A 17,536-nucleotide genomic window follows, 5' to 3' on the forward strand; every position below is an offset into this window, starting at 1 on the left:
TGTGTGGTAAGGAATCAGGCTAGGAAGCCAGGCTGGATTCTGAGGGATCTCAGACAGTGCAGGGTTGCAAAATTTAATGAAAAGAGGCAGACAGGACAAGTGTTCAATTTAATAATATAGGTCTTCCAAGGATTACCAAACCATTCCGAGTTTTGCTGTTCTTGCAAAATAATTACCGCTTCTTCCCTCACAACACCACTAGGTGATGGAAATCTGCTACGGGTGATGTCTATGGCACATCCTGGGGCCACTACAGGAGCCTTAGTCATGGACAGAAATACAAGCATAGAGTCTAATGGATGTTTCGGGTGAACTTTAACATTGCCCTGAATTATGATGGAAACGAGTGGAAACGGGGTAGTATCTTGAAGCTTACACAATGTCATTAAGTTAACACAAATGTTGACATTTGCAACTACGTGTGGCAGCACACATCTGCCATCCTGGGAGTTGGGAGGTTGAGGCAGGAGGATCATGAGTTTGAAACAAACCTGAGATATATGCAGCAAAACTCCAAATAAATAAATGCAAAACCGTGAAAATTGCCCTCTTCAAGTGTAGAATCATAAAATCTTGGTAATAAAATGTCTCACATATTTAATTAATTATTCACTAAAATGTACATTGAGATAACTCATATACAAAATTTTGAAATATTTTTTCTGCCTTAATTTCTCTCATTTCAAAAAAAAGTATACTTATATTTACTTTAGGTATATGAGTGTTTTGCCTGCATGTATGTACACTTTATTAACCATGTGGGCCTAGGGCCTGCAGAGGCTGTAGAGGGTGCCAGGAATCCCTTGGAACTGAAACTACGGGTGGTTGTGAGGTGCCATGTGTGCCTGGTAACAGAACCTGGGTCCTCAGCAAGAGCAAGAGCTCTTAGCCACTGAGCTCCCTCCCCAAACGCTCTTCTTTTCTCCTAATGAGTAAAAAGCTACAAACAGATACTTCTTCACTAGGTTTTCTCTGACTTTAACTCATCTTCGGGAACATTTCATTGACATAGATTCATCTAAACTACAGGGAAATTTGTTCATGCTGAAGAGAACCATTTAAAGTTGAGCACTTTCTCTAAAATTTGAAATACACTTCAAAAAATGAACATTCTGGGTTAAGTAACAGAAATTCATTTCTATTGGCTCATAACAAATAGAACTAAAGATGAGGAAAAGTTCCACGAGAAAGATAATGGTTGAAAAATACACTTTTTCATCAAAATGAACCAAATAAAGGAAGATGTGAGCATGAGGACTGGAATGAGAACTCCGCAGGAGCACAGATCATCCTCTGCAATTTGTTGTCAACTCTTTGTTCTACTAAAGCAAACTAATACCAAAGAGCTAAATAACGGCTAACTTTCATTTTCAGTTTCCTTAATATCAGTGTCCAATATCAGATAGTGTGGCTCATAAAGACTTTCAATGATATACATAAGCCTTTGGGTTAATAACTCTTCTTTCAGCTTTACAGATTTCCAAAAAGAGCAAAACTCGTCAAAATCTTTGCCTTCTCTCTTTTTTCTATTCTCCATCCACTCCTCCCTCTGTCCTTCTCTGTTTCCTTCTACTATTTACACATTCTTTCTTTCTATCCACGATTTCAAAATGATCTAGCAAGATTCTCTGACAATAGTAAACATGTGAGTGAAAGCCTCAAACAGATTAGGAAGAAAAAACACTGCTAAAGTGATAGTCTCGATTTATGTGAGAAATGTTTAAAGAAAATATGTCTCTGTGGGGGAAAACAATAACCTTCATGAAGATAATAAGTAATTAAATAAGATTTCCCCTTAAAATAGAGAAAGAAAAATGTGTAAAAATGGAAAAGTAAGTAGAGGTTTGAAGGATCAAAAGTGATGCCTGAATTAACCTCCTTTAGTCTCTGCTGTCCTCTGAGTGATGATAGGGAAAAGAATCAACATTTTAATCATATAATTTTATCTGTAATTTTAATACTGTAAAACAAATTAAAATTCACTGCAGTCTGGTGGTTCCAAGCTCATGCTTATTTGGGGGTCTGACCATTATTAATTTGTTGTCCTGGCATTTAAAATAGTAACTTTAAATTCAGACAGGTCAGGAATTCTCACTTAACGATTGAAAATCAGACTGTTCTCTTTTAACACAGCCCACCCCTAGCCCCTCACCTCTCTCTCTTCCTCAGTGGTCCCGTTCTTGCTGCTCTGCTGTGATTGTGGAGGAGCCCCTGGTGGTGGAGCTGGCTTTGAGCCTGTTCCAGAATGTTCTGATGGAGCAATTCACACATGGGCAGTAGAAGGCCCCCAGCCTGAACCCCACGATGTAAGTGCTAATCTGTAAGAATGGGATTTGGGGACTCACAAAAACCCAGTCTCCAGACGTGCCCTAAGATTGTGCAAATCACTCAGTCTACGCTATTCTTGGTTCTTGGGTAGTGAACGGGGAAAGGAAGAGGAGTGGAAGGTACATCAAGACTCAATGGAAGTCACCAGGGAAGGCTTAAACATGAGATTCAACTTTCAAGTAGCATTCAGAAGCTTCCTACATAGTATTCTTTTAGGAATTCTGTGATAATTTTAGAATAAGACTATATTCCAGCAGAGAGAGAAAAGCCTTGTTATTAATAGGAAAATGTTGTCTCTTGTCTTTTAGGGTATAGCTACTATCTGTGTGCCACAAATGCTACCTGGTAATGCCAATATTATAGAGTGTATTGACAACTCAGGTAAGCAAAGGAGGATGACTCAGTTTTGTCTTCTTTTGTTTTTGTTTACTTTACTTACTCATTTTTACAGAGAAAAAGGCATTCATTTTTGGCAGAAGTATAAACCCTGACCTCTAAAACATTTGTCTAAATTCTTAAATTGAAAGCAAATAGACAAAACACTTTTACATCCTTCCCAAGCCCTCAGATAAGGTTGTGCACACGTGGGGGGGTCTCTCCTTGCGTGGTATTGAGACTGGATATCTCCAACTCATCTTGAACCAATGTCTGGAGTAATTCCCAAGCAGAAACCAGGAAGCTACTACTGTAATAAAAAGAACAAGTAAAATAACTTCTTCTGTCAATAGAAATAGTCTTACTACTTTATATTTTTAACAGTAAAATTTACTTATTTCTTTAGTTTTCTTTTAATCTTTTGAGCAATTATTACTTTTTAAAGACTTAGTTATTTTTATTTTATGTGTATGAGTGTTTGCCTACTTGTGTATCTGTGCACAATGTGTGTGCAATTCCCTCAGAGGCCAGAAGAGGACATTAGATCTTTGGAGCTGTAGTTAGTTGTGAGCTGCTATGTGGGTGCTAGGAACCAAACCCAGGTCCTCTGCAAGAGCAGCCAGTGTTTTTAACCAATGCGCCATCTCTCCAGCCCCTATATAATTACTTTTCTACTTTGAATGCTATAAAATGCATCAGACATAGGAATGTTTCTATTTTGTAGAATTTGATTCAATAGTCTGCATATCTCCTGTACAATAGATCACTAGTCTCATTTCTCATCATGTGTCCATTTTTGTTAGTGTTGCCAATATCTCCCCATGCAGAAAATAGAAACTCACTGGATCACATCCACCCCATTAGTCTGCTGTTAGTTACAGAGACCAATCAGTTCATCAAAATCACCAATATTTATTTATGCATTGTTTCTTTCATTAAGTCTATGAATTTTCACACAAGTACTAAAGTAGCATGGAAGGCATCAGGATAACTGGAATATGAAAAGTATGTTTCCCTCAAACTCAAATTAAAATTCTGTGCCATGGGGCATCCATCCTATTGTTTCTTTCTTTCTTCCTTTCTCTCTCTCTTTCTTTCTTTCTTTCTTTCTTTCTTTTAATTTGTGGGTTTGTTTGTTTGGTTGGTTGGTTGTTTTGGTTTTTTTTTTTTTTTTTTTTTTTTGGTTCTTCGAAACGGGGTCTCTCTGTGTAGTTTTGGTATCTGTCCTGGATCTCTCTCTGTAGACCAGGCTAGCCTTGAACTCACAGAGATCCGTCTGGCTCTTCCTCCCGAGTGCTGGGATTAAAGGTGTGCACCACCACCACCACCCGGCTGCTTCTTTCTTTCTTCCTTTCTTTCTTCCTTTCTTTCTTCCTTCCTTCCTTTCTTTCTTTCTTTCTTTCTTTCTTTCTTTCTTTCTTTCTTTCTTTATTGTTTCTTTTTTATTATTATTAAGAAATTTTTTATTCATTTTACATACCAACCACAGATCTCCCTCTCTTCCCTCCTCCCACCTCCTAGCCTTCCCCCTCAAACCACCCCCCATTACCTCCTCCAACAAGGTAAGGACTCCCATGGGGAGTCAGCAGAGCCTGGTCCATTCAGTTGAGGCAGATCTAAGCCCCTCCCCCTGCATCAAGGCTGTGCAAGGTGTCCCACCATAGGTAGTGGGCTCCAAAAAGCTAGCTCAGCACGCATCCTATTGTGAATCCCCCACTTTTATTTCACTCCCTCAAGCTTGTGACATGCTTCTTCCCACTTCTCACATCCAAGTGCTTATCCAAGATACTTCCAGAAACCTTTCTTCCCATTGTTAACTATGACCTCTTTTGGAAACCCAGTGGCCCTTAAACTTTCTTCAGGATGCCATGTGCATCCAGGAATGCATTGTGGGTATACTGGTACTATTATTTAACTTTTAAAAATAGAGCTACTTAACTCAATTTAATGCAGTTTAAGATCAAACTGTTCAGCCCACAAATTTTTACTGTTTCATTGCACTTCTATCACATAGAAAAGATGTCAACAGATGATGAAATTAGCAAACTTATTAATATTGTTTTTATTAATATTAATTTTAAAATAATATAATTATCCATCCTTTGTGCATCATCTTCTTCTCTTCTCTGCTCATAAATACAACCTTGAATGGAGAAACTATACATGAGAGTAAGTTAGCTTTTAGCTTACACTACACTAGAAAAATCAAATTTGATATGTTCATGCTTTTAGGAGTTTATACAAATGAGTATTGTGGCAGAGAAATGCAAGATCTGGGAGGAGGAGAAAGAACTACGGGATTTGAACTGATGGATGGAGTTAAAACATCAGCCGCACCTGAGATATGCCAAGAATATTCAGGAACGTTAAGAAGAAATTCAATGAGAGAATGCAGAGATGGAGGTCTCAATATGAATTTCATGGAAAGTTACTTCTGTCAGGTAAGGCTTTTAGCCACATGCTTTTCTCTCCGTCCACCATATTCCAAGCTTTCACCGGCTCCCCGGAGGGCCTCAACAGCAATCTAATCTTCATGCCCAACAGCCCCTGCTTGTCGCTGAATTTTTCTGAAGCTCTGACCGGAGAGCAATTCACCCCTCCACACTGCCGATGGCTCCCTTTTGTCTCTAGTACGAAGTCCTAAATCCCAGTTCAGGTGCCACTTTAGAGCTCCATCCACCCCTCAGCATCAGCTCACTTGCCTTATTCACAGCTGACTGCCCGCCTCGAACCTCTGGTTATTCTGGTCCACCCTGTGATGCTGTGTGTTGTTGTTGTTGTTTGTTTGTGTTTCCCATCCCTCCTCTCTCACACATCTCTACCCACCTTTCAAGATTCGGTTCAAATATCGCCACCTCCCAGAAGCTTTAGCAGTGAACTCTCTCATCCAGAGGCCACGTTTATTCCACACTTTGTTGTGTTTTCTTTTTAACACAATTTATAAAATTTATTGTTGCTAAAAATGTGTTAGTTCGTGTGTCTACTATTCTTAATTCCAACCCATGAATTATTTACATGATATGGCCAAATAAAACATGAATCCAGGAATAATTTTTTTGTTTTACAAAAAAAAAAAATCAAAACTAGTATCCAGAATCACCGCACCACCTTGCCTAAGTGAGAGAAAACGTAATCTTTCGTGAACCTGTCAAATACCCTCCTTGGACCAAACATGGTTCCTCTCACTAACTTTTTTGTGCATGCTATTTTTACTTCCCTCCTTCTAAATTAGTAACAAAATAGACACTGAATTTTTGTATGTGATTTTTGTGTTCAAAGTGCACTATTTTAAGCAAGTTCATCTAAAGAAAATTTTAAAGATCAAAATGTACTGTAATTATAGCTAAAATAACTTTGAACTGAATTCTTTCAAGCACCTATGAAATCATGTTTAAAGTAATTCTAGTGAATATTAGAATTTAGATACATTCAGCTCTAAAAAAAGTTGTTACTGTTTGTTTTATTTTTCTCTTTCCTGTACAAATTCAGAAAGCTTATGCTTATGCGGATGAAGATGAAGGACGCCCATCCAACGACTGCTTGCTCATCTATGACATTGAAGGTGTAGGTTCCCCTGCAGGCTCCGTGGGCTGTTGCAGCTTCATTGGAGAAGATTTAGATGAGAGCTTCCTGGATACCTTGGGTCCCAAGTTTAAGAAGTTGGCCGACATCAGCCTGGGAAAAGATATAGACTCATATCAAGGTCCCGAGCCTTCTTGGCCTCCTCAGAGTACTGAACCAGTGTGCCCCCAGCAAACAGAGCCCCTTCCTAGTGGACACCCACCCATCTCCCCACATTTTGGCACTACCACAGTAATTTCTGAGAACACCTACCCCTCTGGCCCTGGTGTACAGCATCCTATGCAGATTCCTGACCCTCTAGGCTATGGTAATGTCACTGTGATGGAGTCATACGCCACCTCTGGCACTCTGAAGCCCTCTGTCCACTTTCATGATAACCGACAGGCTTCAAATGTGGTGGTGACGGAGAGGGTGGTGGGCCCCATCTCTGGTGCTGATTTCCATGGGATGTTAGAGATACCCGACTTAAGAGATGGCTCGAATGTCATAGTGACAGAAAGGGTAATAGCCCCAGGCTCAAGTCTACCCACCTCTCTGACCATTCCCAACCCTAGAGAGTCTTCAAATGTGGTTGTGACAGAAAGAGTGATCCAACCAACTTCCACCATGATGGGCAACCTGAGCATGTCCCCTGAGTTATCAAATGCCCACAACGTGATTGTGACAGAGAGGGTGGTTTCTGGGGGTGGTGTAAGTGGAATTAGTGGCACCGCTGGGCTAGGTGGTGGCATTGGAGGTATAGGCAGCGGCGGCCTGGTGAGCACAACCATGGGTGCTGGTGGCGGAGGTCTGAGTGGGGCTGGCGGTGGCACTGGGCTGAGCGGCTTTAGTGGAGGCGGGGGCCTGAGCGGCATGGGTGGGACAGCCACTATCGGCCACATGAGGAGTTCTTCCGACCATCACTTTAGCCAGACAGTTGGCTCTGCCTCCCCTAGCATGGCTCGAAGTCGAATAACGAAGTATAGCACGGTACAGTATACCAAGTAGTCAGGCCCCAGAGTACTGTTCACCATCATCACTGTGATTTACATTCGACTCCTGCCCCCCAAATCTAACAGTACAATTTATGATGCAGAGCAGGTTAGAGGGGACCTGGAGAGTAAGGTGAGGAGCCACAGTGAGAATAACAAATGGCAACATCGCAAGGCGGGAGCACTCCCTAGCATTGGTAAACCTTTTCTTGCGTTAACACTAATGAAATAATGACGGTGAACTTGAGGCACGGTCTTATTTGTGGCTATGTGGTCTACAGGGTTGGTTTTTGCTTGTTTATTTGTTTAATCTGTGTGCCCTGTAGGCTATCTCCAGCATGTTGAATAAATAAAATGTGGTTATGAAAAGCATTGGCTTTAAATGGGAAATGGAAGAATTCTTCTTGATGTTCAGAAATTAACCAAAAGATTTCAATGTGTTGCTTGTGCTCACTGAGGTGAGGAAAATCTGACATTTTCTTCACATACACTTTGTCTGTTTCACAGGCAATACAAATTAAAAACCCTCCCCCAGATCCAGGCCAAGGCTAATGAAATTCTAACTACATAGTTAAGTCTATCAGACTCCAGTTATTCTCACCTTGACCACATCTAAACTGCACTTAATGGAATAATTTTCAAATTAAGAAATATGTCCTAGGAGGAAACCCGCAGACAGGAACAATAGAGTAAGACTTGTTCGGCACAAACTGAGCCTGATCTCAAGCTGGAATTTCAGGTAAGCCTGTGGGGTCAAGGACTTTGCAGGTTCCAGTTGTGTTTCATAAGTATGCTTATGAAGAATCTTGCTTACTGGGGAGGATATAGGGCACAATGCTCATTTTTCTCTTTACCACTGTAGTCATGAATTAATAATAAAGGAAAGTTGCCAAGTTTACATTAGACTAAAGCAAGTGACCATGATGTGGCTGCCCTCACCAGTGTTAAATTACCTCCTAAGTATACAGACGGGGCAGTATTATATCTTCAGTCTAAGCAGTAAGTGACACTCAATCCTATGCAGGTCTTTAGTGCATAATTCCAAAGATAAAATAGTTTGCTTATGCTGAGCTGTGGGGCGGGGTGGGTGGGGTACCTGCAGTATGGCTAAGCTTTGGGGTAATTTTTTTAAGGGATCTGAGGGGGGGAAACCCCTGTTTTTAGAACATGAAAACTGTCTTGAGTGGGGAATGTTAGAAAAGAATTGTTTGTTCAGTAAAGGAATTGCAAACTATTAGATATAATTGAGTTTAGTGTTTTCCTTTGATGGCCCTCCACTGTCAATTTGAAGTGATTAACCAGGACCCTTTACCAGAATTGATGTTACTTTGGAAAGAATGAAATAGTTACCAGACAAACCCATCCATCAACTAAAATTTTTCATGCACACAACTTTGAAGTTCTTCATTTGATTTGTCAATAATCTCCTGGCTTCTAAGTGTTCTGACAGTTTACAAGTTATAGTATGATACATTTTTGTAGCTTTGAAATTTAGTAATGTGCTATTTATGATGTGTTGTTTCTGTTTGCCATATGGTGTTACCTGATTTAAAATCTCTCAGAAAAATCAAAGCCTTCTAAGAGACAGGTGCATTTTCTATATTACAAGGTAGAGGAATCTTTTCTTGTTTTTAAATTCAAAGTTAAAATAAGTGCAGTAAAGTGAAATGGGACATGGCAAAATAAAAAACAGAGAAAATACTGGCCCTGGTGTTGTGAATTATATAAAGCCTTTAAAGATTTCCTTTTCCCCTCACTACCCATTTCCCAGGTTGTTACAGAATCATAGCATCCTTATATAACTTCCAGCACTTGTCAAAGATCTAGAAGTGATTGATTAGCGCAGCAAGAGTGCTTTGTTCTGTATAAGAGCAGATGCAGTGAATGTCTTAAAAGCCATAATATGTCTAATTTTAACTGTATAGAACATGTAAAATTTTGCTAACGTGTAGCATGCCAAAATGCAGAGGTGTAAATAAAGTCACTCAAAGGGAGTTTTTCTCTTATTTTGTTTTAACATTTATAGTAATGCACTGAAGATATGTAATTTTTTAGAAATAAACTCAAAAGGTATTTGTTGAAATATACTTGAAGATGCATTGGTTTGGAAGTTTGAACAGATAGAAATAATGTAATTTTACTTCTTACTTCATCCAAAGGAAAGATCTCAGGCTACAGAAGGTAGTGTACTATATCCTTGTATCTTTACTTAGATACATGATGAATTCCAAAGATTTTGGGGGGTTGTCTAACAAGTGACAATAAGACCATCTTTAATAAATGCAATTAGCATTCATCAGTTATATAAGACCTGAGAAAATAAAATTTTAAATGGAGAACTTGTCTCCCATCTTCCTAGGAAAAGTAACTCCAGATCAAACCATTTCAGGATTGTACAGTAGTGTATTGTTTAGTCCTGCATCCTATAATACTTTTTAAAAAATCATTGCATCATTGAAAGGTAGTTGCTCATGAATGACCTTTGGGCAGGACTTTGCTCCTCTCTTTCAGTGATTTAATCTGAATTACAGGTGTTATTTCACAGATATAGGAGATAGGTAGAATCTTTTCACAAATAAATGGCTAGATTTTAGATTCATAAATTAGGCTGAATCTTAAACTCACATAATTTCAACCAAAGGAAAAAAAATAAATAGCAACGTAGTGTTATTTGTGTGTGGCTTGAAAATAAACCACAATACAACATCTGTCTTTCTGAAAAGGTAGTCCCTAGGGACAGAAAAAGATGTGTCACAAATTCTTTATTGTTGAATATGAACCAAATGACACACATGACTGATTTTGACATACAACTCCAGAAATGTCTACTGTGTGCTGTTTACCTCCATGAGTGTTGTGGGGCACACTACATTTGCCCAGAAAATTTTGCAGAAAAAGTATTCTTTGAGGATTCTTGATATAAGTTCATCTGGACATCTGTTCAGCATTATGTATAAAGATTGCAGTGTTCTATTTCACTCAGTGTAATGTGCTAACAGAATTTTAATTATGCATCTTCAAAAATCACACTTCTATATTAAATAGATGCTTTTAGTTACACCATTTACTTCTGAATTCATGCCAAGATTTTGTTAACAGCTAAGATACATTTTGCATGACTTTAATGGAGCCTTAAAAACATTATAGTCTCTTTAGAAAGACACTGAAAATCCAAGTAAACTCCCAAGTGCTTAGCACACTTTCCCATGTGTAAAATAAGCCCTAGCCTGTGGGATAGTCCTGGTGTTTTAGGCTCCAGCACATATTGCCCTGGGGTACTCATAATATAGCTCTCATACCCATGCAAGTCAATCTGCCCTCTGCCTCCAGATTACTCAGTTTTTTTGTTTGTTTGTTTAATTGGTTTAGTTTGGAGCTTTTTTTTATTATTTTTTTTTTGACATAGGGTTTCTCTGTGTAGTTTTGGGGCCTGTCCTGGGTCTTGCTTTGTAGACCAGGCTGGCCTAGAACTCACAGAGATCTACCTTGCTCTGCCTCTGGAGTGCTGGGATTAAAGGCATGTGTCATCACCACTCGGCACATTACTCAGTTTTTGTTAGGACAAAGCTTGAGTAGATCATCCTGCCATCCACCAAATAATTTAAAGTGATGAATAATTTATTGTTTAATTCTCTATATTCCCTTCCATTTAACTGTATTTGCATAAACGCTTTATGACCAAAGTGTACTTACTTTAACGTATTTGTCTTATACTGTTTTCCAAGCATTTTAATTTCTCATATCCACCTTTTTCAGTCTTTTAACACAAAGTGCTTTCTTTCACTATAAACATTTGGGGATGATAGGGCTGCTAGTTCCTTGCTTCAGCATCTGTTGACTATTTTAAGACAGTTTGTAATTTCTGAATAGTTGTGTTTACAACAATAAAATGATTGATATGCCTCCATTGTCTTTCTGGAATTATATAGTTGGGGAGATTTTAGATTAGAAGAAATAATTAAAATGTAACAAATCCAGTTATTATTTTAATTCCACATTCAGGGAGATCATTATTTTCCTGTCACAATATTTACGTATGTTTTCATTCTCCTTTGCTCAGCTTCCTTTCTTTCTGTGTCTACTGGTAGGCATCTCCTTCCCAATACTGCCTTGTGACAACACAGAGCAACCATCACCAGGAAGCTAGCCACACTCAGGAGAACAGATGAAAGCAATAATAAGGCTTGCATTTAGACTCTCTAAGGGACAGTGTTTCTCTTATAGGACATATTTCTGTAAACAAGAAGGCTAAAGCAGCAATAGCCCACTCTTAAGGCCAAAGTGCATTTGACACCCTCCCCTCAAGCCCTGGCATTTTCTGGGAGTCTCACTAATGAGATTATTAGCTTTGTGGACAGCGAAGGTACCCTAGCTTTCTGCAACTCTGCCATCTACACTTCCACCTCAGCATTTGGAAGCCTATGAGGTGGCCGCCAGGAACCACCTGCTGATTTCATTGAAATTCCTTAGCAACCATTTAAGACAATAACTTCACAAATGACCCAAATCCTGCCTATTACTGTTGTAAAGACCATGGAGCACAGCTCTTCTCTGAGAAGCCGAGAGACATCCTCTCGAGGATAGCTCATTCTTTCCTTCTGTCTGTAAACTGACATTCTTAAATCTGTTTAAAAATGCCTTTTAATAAACTTCAGCTCTGCTTCATACTAACTCATCTTCAAATTGTTTTCTGTGACAAAACCAATCATCAGGCTTTACCCTAGATGGCAAATCTTGGGGGACATTTGACGTTCTGCCCCTGGCCCAGTAGACTGGTGGCCAGCTCATAGTGGAGGATGCTTCTTTGCAGCCTCCAGAGTCTCCATAGCCTTCCTTATCTGTGTGTTTGGGCTGACTTTTTATGTCTCTTATTAAAATATACCAATTATACGTAAGAATGGGTTTCATTATGGTATTTTCATACATATGTATAGTGTTTTCAATCATATTTAACCCTCCTCCAATTTCCCTCTCTAGCTCCAATCCCACTCTCAGCAATCTCCTTCCTCCTCTCCTCTAGCTGTGTGTCTGTGTCTGTGTGTATATGTGTCTGTGTGCCTGTGTGTGTCTGTATTTGTGCCTGTGTGTTTGCCTGTGTGTGTCTGTACGTGTGCCTGTGTGTATCTGTGTGTGTCTGTGTCTGTGTGTGTACTTGTGTGTCTGTGTGTGTGTGTGCGCGTGCATGTGTCTGTGTGTATGTCTGTATGTGTCTGTGTGTTTATCTGTGTGTGTCTGTATCTCTGTGTGTCTGTGTGTGTGTGTGTCTCTGTGTGTATGTGTGTGTGTGTGTGTGTGTGTGTGTGTGTGTGTGTGTGTGTGTTCCAGTGTGTTTCATTAGGGTTGGCTACATGAGCATAGGTGAGGTTTGTTTACAGGAGCGTGGTCACTTTACCCGTGACTATACCACTAAAGAAAACACTCCGCCTCTCCCATCAACTATTAAGTGTATATAAATCCTCAGGGGGGAGGGGACCTCATGAGCCCTCCCTCTTCCATGACAGACTGTCACAGGCCCCATCTTGTCTAGATCTTGTCAATGTAATCACAGCTGCTGTGAGTTCAAGAGTTCAATGGCTATGTTGCGTCTGGAAGTCATTTCTATACCACTCCCCCACCCCAACCCCCACCCCAACCCCCACCCCCACCCCAACCCCAACCCCAACCCCTCCAGGTCTTACATTCCTTCCATCTCTTCTGTGATGCTCCCTGAGCTCCAAGGAAATGATACAGGCATCCCATTTATGACTAAGACTCCACCAGTCCCTTATTCCCAGTACTTTGACCAGCTAGGAATCTCGGCAGTCACCACTGACCACTCAGAGAAGAGATTCTCTCACCAAAGCGAACATGGCACTAACCTCTGGATGTAAACATAGTTATATAGAGAATAACTCCATTGTGTACATTTAGTAAAACAACAGCAGCTTTTCCACTGGGGTCTGTGGCCTCTCGACAACAGGCTTTTCATTGCATTTACAGTTCCACAAAAGCCCACAGAGTCTGTAACAGCCCTGACACTGCTCAAAAGTCCAACACAATCTCTCATCCACCCCAAGGCTCCCCTGGATTTGCCGTGTAGCTATGGATGACTTTGAACTTTTGATCCTCCTCCTTCCACATCCAACATGCTGGGATTACAGGTGTGTCCATTATGCTAAATTTCTGGGGGCTGGGGATTGAACCCAGGGCTTTCTGCATGGTAAGCAAGCAGTCCACCACTCCATTCTCAAGGCAACCCCGTAAGTGTGTGCCATTGTAAAGTCAAAACACAAGTTACATATTGTCAATACACAATGGCCCAGAGTGAAAATTCTAGTTCCACAAAAAAGGAGAAGTAGAGAGACAGCAAGGAGAGATTGGACCAAAGCAAGACTGAAACACAGCAAATACCAGATCCTGTATCTGCACATCCAGTATCTACTTCCCTGCCCTTCATCTACCCACCTGTCTAGTATCTATCCACCTGTCCAGTATCTACCTGCCTGTCTAGTATTTGGAGCTCATGATGGAATCATCTGGGCTCCAAAGGGCATGAGTAGCTCCTCCCTTTCAGCTCTGCCTCCAACAGCACGCGTAGCCTCTGTGTAGGAGCGGGCTCCATTCTGTGCCGGCAGCTTTCCTCCACAGGCTATTGCCAGCAGCTGAAGGAATTCTTTTTAGAGACAAAATGTGTTTTGGATCCAGAATGTGCTATTTAATAAAATTGGTTCCTCTGGGTGTCACTCCAAGTCAGTTTGCTTCAAAAGGGTCTCAAGTTGCCCTCTTGAAGTCAAAAGGGTAGTTTAGAATATCGGTGGAAGTGTCCTTATAATGACACCCTTCAGGACAATCTGTGTATTGTTTCATTTGGCTCGGGAGTAGGGTATGGATAGCCCTGAGGGATTTCTCTTTCTGGTGTCAGTGGTGTTCATTAAACATTACATGAGTCTCTGGCCAGAAAACAAAGATGCGCAAGCAAAAAAAAAAAAACAAAAAAACATGCTAGAGCAGTCATTGAGGAGACACACCAACAATGCTTCACATAGATGATGGACAAGCCCACAGTAACGTCATCGTTGGTGGCGGCAGAAACTCTGCTCCATGCTGCCTCCTGCAGTGCCTAGCAGGGCTTTTCTAAGATCTCCACCAACAGAAGCAAGAGTCTTGGTTTTGCCTCAGCAGAGAATTTCAGGATGAGCCCGGATGGAGGAGAGTTGGAGTTCAATAGAAGACTTTCCAACAGGTTTCAAAATGGGGGCTAAAAGAAGAGATGCTCAGAAGAGGAGGAAGAGAAATCCAAGATCCAAGGAGGAGGAGCTCCTCAAAGGAGAGTCAGGGTTCAAGAGGGTATCGGTATTTCTCAAGAAAGAGTAAGGGTTCAGTATCTTTGGAGACACTGGTGTTGGTGGCTTCTGAGGTGGGTTCTCAAACAGCATCTAGGGAAGCTTTGTTTTTTTTTGGGGGGGGGCGTGATTTGAGAAACAAAGGTTTAGTCTTATGATATTACCAGAAAAAAAATGTCTGAGAAAAGAGTGAGGACAAACTTCAAGTCAGCCAGTTAAATTTAAATTTCATTGTGTATTGCCTTGAGAAAACGTTGAGAATAATAACATTATTACATTGATCAAAAAGTATGGAAATGCCAAGTGTGGTGGTGTATGCCTTTAATGGTGCCATTTTCTTGCTACGTACTTGGTGCCTGAGTTCAAATAAGACAAATTCTGACAGTGTAGGAGAGACTGACTTCATAGCACCCAGTCTGCACACTCCAGTCTGCATGCCCTGCCTGTGCACCTGTTTCCTGGTGTTATCCCTTCTTTCAGACTCTCTCTCTCTCTTTTTTTTTTTTCCAAGACAGGGTTTCTCTGTGTAGTTTTAGTGCCTGTCCTGGATCTCATTCTGTAGACCAGGCTGGCCTCAAATTCACAGAGATCCACCTGGCTCTGCCTCCTGAGTGCTGGGATTAAAGGCGTGCACCACCACCTGGCTCTTTCAACTCTTTTAAACAAAACCCAGGCGAAAGAAATTCTGCCTCCAGAACATCAGAATATCAGACTCTGTTCTCACCAAAACTCACATGTGGTTTGACCCAGAATGTAAATGTCACCTTTTTTCAAAGGAAAACGCCTTATTCAACCTGTGAGATATTACTTTCAGACAAACCCCCTGATTAATTGCAGGCCTAGGCGTCTCTGGCCTATTCATGCTGTGATCTAATTTTAGGTTTATACATAATTGGATCACAGAACAGAATATGGGGTGTGTAGTTGGTTGTTTCTACTCTTTGTTCTTCGAGGGGCTCACCACCCAGCTCCCAAATAAATAGACAGAGGCTTACTCTTTTTTATGAATGCCTGGTCTTAGCTTGGCTTATTTCTCGTCAGCTTGACTTAAATTATTCCATCTACTTTGCCTCTGGGCCTTTTCCTTTTCTTACTTGTGTATATCTTACTTTCACTCTTACTCCATGGCTGGCTGGGTGGCTAGGTGGCTGGCCCTGGTGTTCTCCTCTCCTTGTTCTCTTGCTCCTTGATCTTTTGCTCCTCCTTCTGATCCCTCTAATGTTCTTCTCCTATTTATTTGCCCTGCCTGCCAGCCCCACCCATTTCTCTTTTCTGCCTTGCTATTGGCCGTTCAGCTCTTTATTAGACCAATCAGGTGTTTTAGGCAGGCAAAGTAACACAGCTTCACAGAGTTAAACAAATGCAACAGAAAAGAATGCAGCACATCTTTTCATACACAAATGCAGCACATCTTAAACTAATATTCTACAACAGGGATAATTTTGGGAAAAGTTAGTGAAATCACTGACAGACATGAAAAGAGAAAGGAAAGGGAAGGCAGCTGACAAAAGCCACAAGACAACACCGGTTGCTACCACAGGCAACCGAAGTGAAGTTCGGTCTGCCTGACAAACAACTGGAAGCCAGTGAATTTTGTGTTCACTGCAGAAGTAAGCACACAACGAGTGAGGGAGGTTGAACATCTATACATGCCGACTGCTTCCAGCTAATAACCTAGGCCACCTGCCACCTAGGTGGGTAAAGCAACTCGGGCATCACTGAAGTAAAGAAATGCATATGCTAACTCTTTGGATAAGTGGATATGAGCAAACTATGGAGAGCATTTCATAAAGACCTGTCAGTCATCTGTGCACCTACTCTCTGAATTTTTTGATGGGACAGGACTTGCTTGGGCATTCCTCTATAAATAAAGATGACACCTGAGCCAACATATTGGTGCATTGAGTAACAAAGACAGATGGTGTAAAGGCCCCCTTGTCACTAACATTGGTGGGTTTATAGCACCTACATCGATTAGATGCTTGCCCCTGCTGAGAGCTCAGGCACTCACTCACTCTCCTCTCATGCATGACTTTGCTTATTATGAAATGACCTGGGTAGACGGATGTTTGGGAATCTGTTTATTGCCAGAAACAAAGGCGACTAGTTTACCAAAGTTATCACTGCAGCCATGACCTCAGCATCTTCCAACACATTGCTAACAGCATCATGCCGGTGTGCTCTGTATGAGACAGCTAGCTTATCTTAAAAGGGACATCAGTGTTTAATACAGCACTATTCACAACTAAGTAATGTCACCAACCTAGATGCCCAACAACAGAAGACTAGATAAAGAGAATGTTGCTCTTACATACAGTGGAAGTTTTTACAACTTCCATGAAGAAGAATGAAATCATGCTGTGTGCAAGAAACTGGAGGTAATCAAGTTAGATAAATCATCAGTCTCAGAAAGAGAAATATCATGTTTTCTCTCATTTCTGGGCCCTAGACAGTAGAGACATGTTGAGTCATAGATGTACTGATGATGTGAAACAAGCTAACTGGGGGAGAAAAGGGGACTGACTAATAAAAAAGGGAAGGAGAAAAAGGATACTGAGAGAGCATGAGAAGAATACGTTCAAAGTATATTACATACATGCATGGAAATGTCCTCATGTAACCCTGTACAATTAAAAAATTAAATCAGGAAATGAAATAACTCAGAGTTAGATCTATAGTCCGTAGTCTCACATGAAGCAAGACAGAGTCTTAAAACACAGGTGTGCTTAGTAATGAGATTTCTAAGTTTGTTTGTTTAGCATAAGCAAATAAAATAAAACACTGTAAAGGGAGAAAAGGAGCACACTAAAAAATTACATCGTCAAAGATACATATATGTGTGTGTGTGTGAAAAAATTAAGTAGCAATTTTTGAATTAACATACAACAATTTTTAAATTAACAAGTTAAACAGAAGCTTGGCAGTTGCTTGCTGAATATGAATAAATGCTGGCTGTTG

General features: G+C 40.6%; 1 protein-coding gene across 1 annotated transcript in view; it reads left to right on the plus strand.

The window, feature by feature from the left end:
* Positions 1-9,343, plus strand: part of Dsg1 (desmoglein 1) — a 31,627-nt gene extending 22,284 nt beyond the window's left edge. The window contains exons 12-15 of the mRNA XM_076554780.1: positions 2,170-2,306; positions 2,637-2,709; positions 4,936-5,144; positions 6,193-9,343. Of these exons, the coding sequence (XP_076410895.1) occupies positions 2,170-2,306; positions 2,637-2,709; positions 4,936-5,144; positions 6,193-7,272 (1,499 nt within the window). The 3' untranslated portion in view covers positions 7,273-9,343. The remainder of the gene's footprint in view (positions 1-2,169; positions 2,307-2,636; positions 2,710-4,935; positions 5,145-6,192) is intronic.
* Positions 9,344-17,536: the final 8,193 nt, after the last annotated feature.

This window comes from Peromyscus maniculatus, chromosome 19 (genome assembly GCF_049852395.1).
Source record: "Peromyscus maniculatus bairdii isolate BWxNUB_F1_BW_parent chromosome 19, HU_Pman_BW_mat_3.1, whole genome shotgun sequence".
NCBI lineage: Eukaryota > Metazoa > Chordata > Mammalia > Rodentia > Cricetidae > Peromyscus > Peromyscus maniculatus.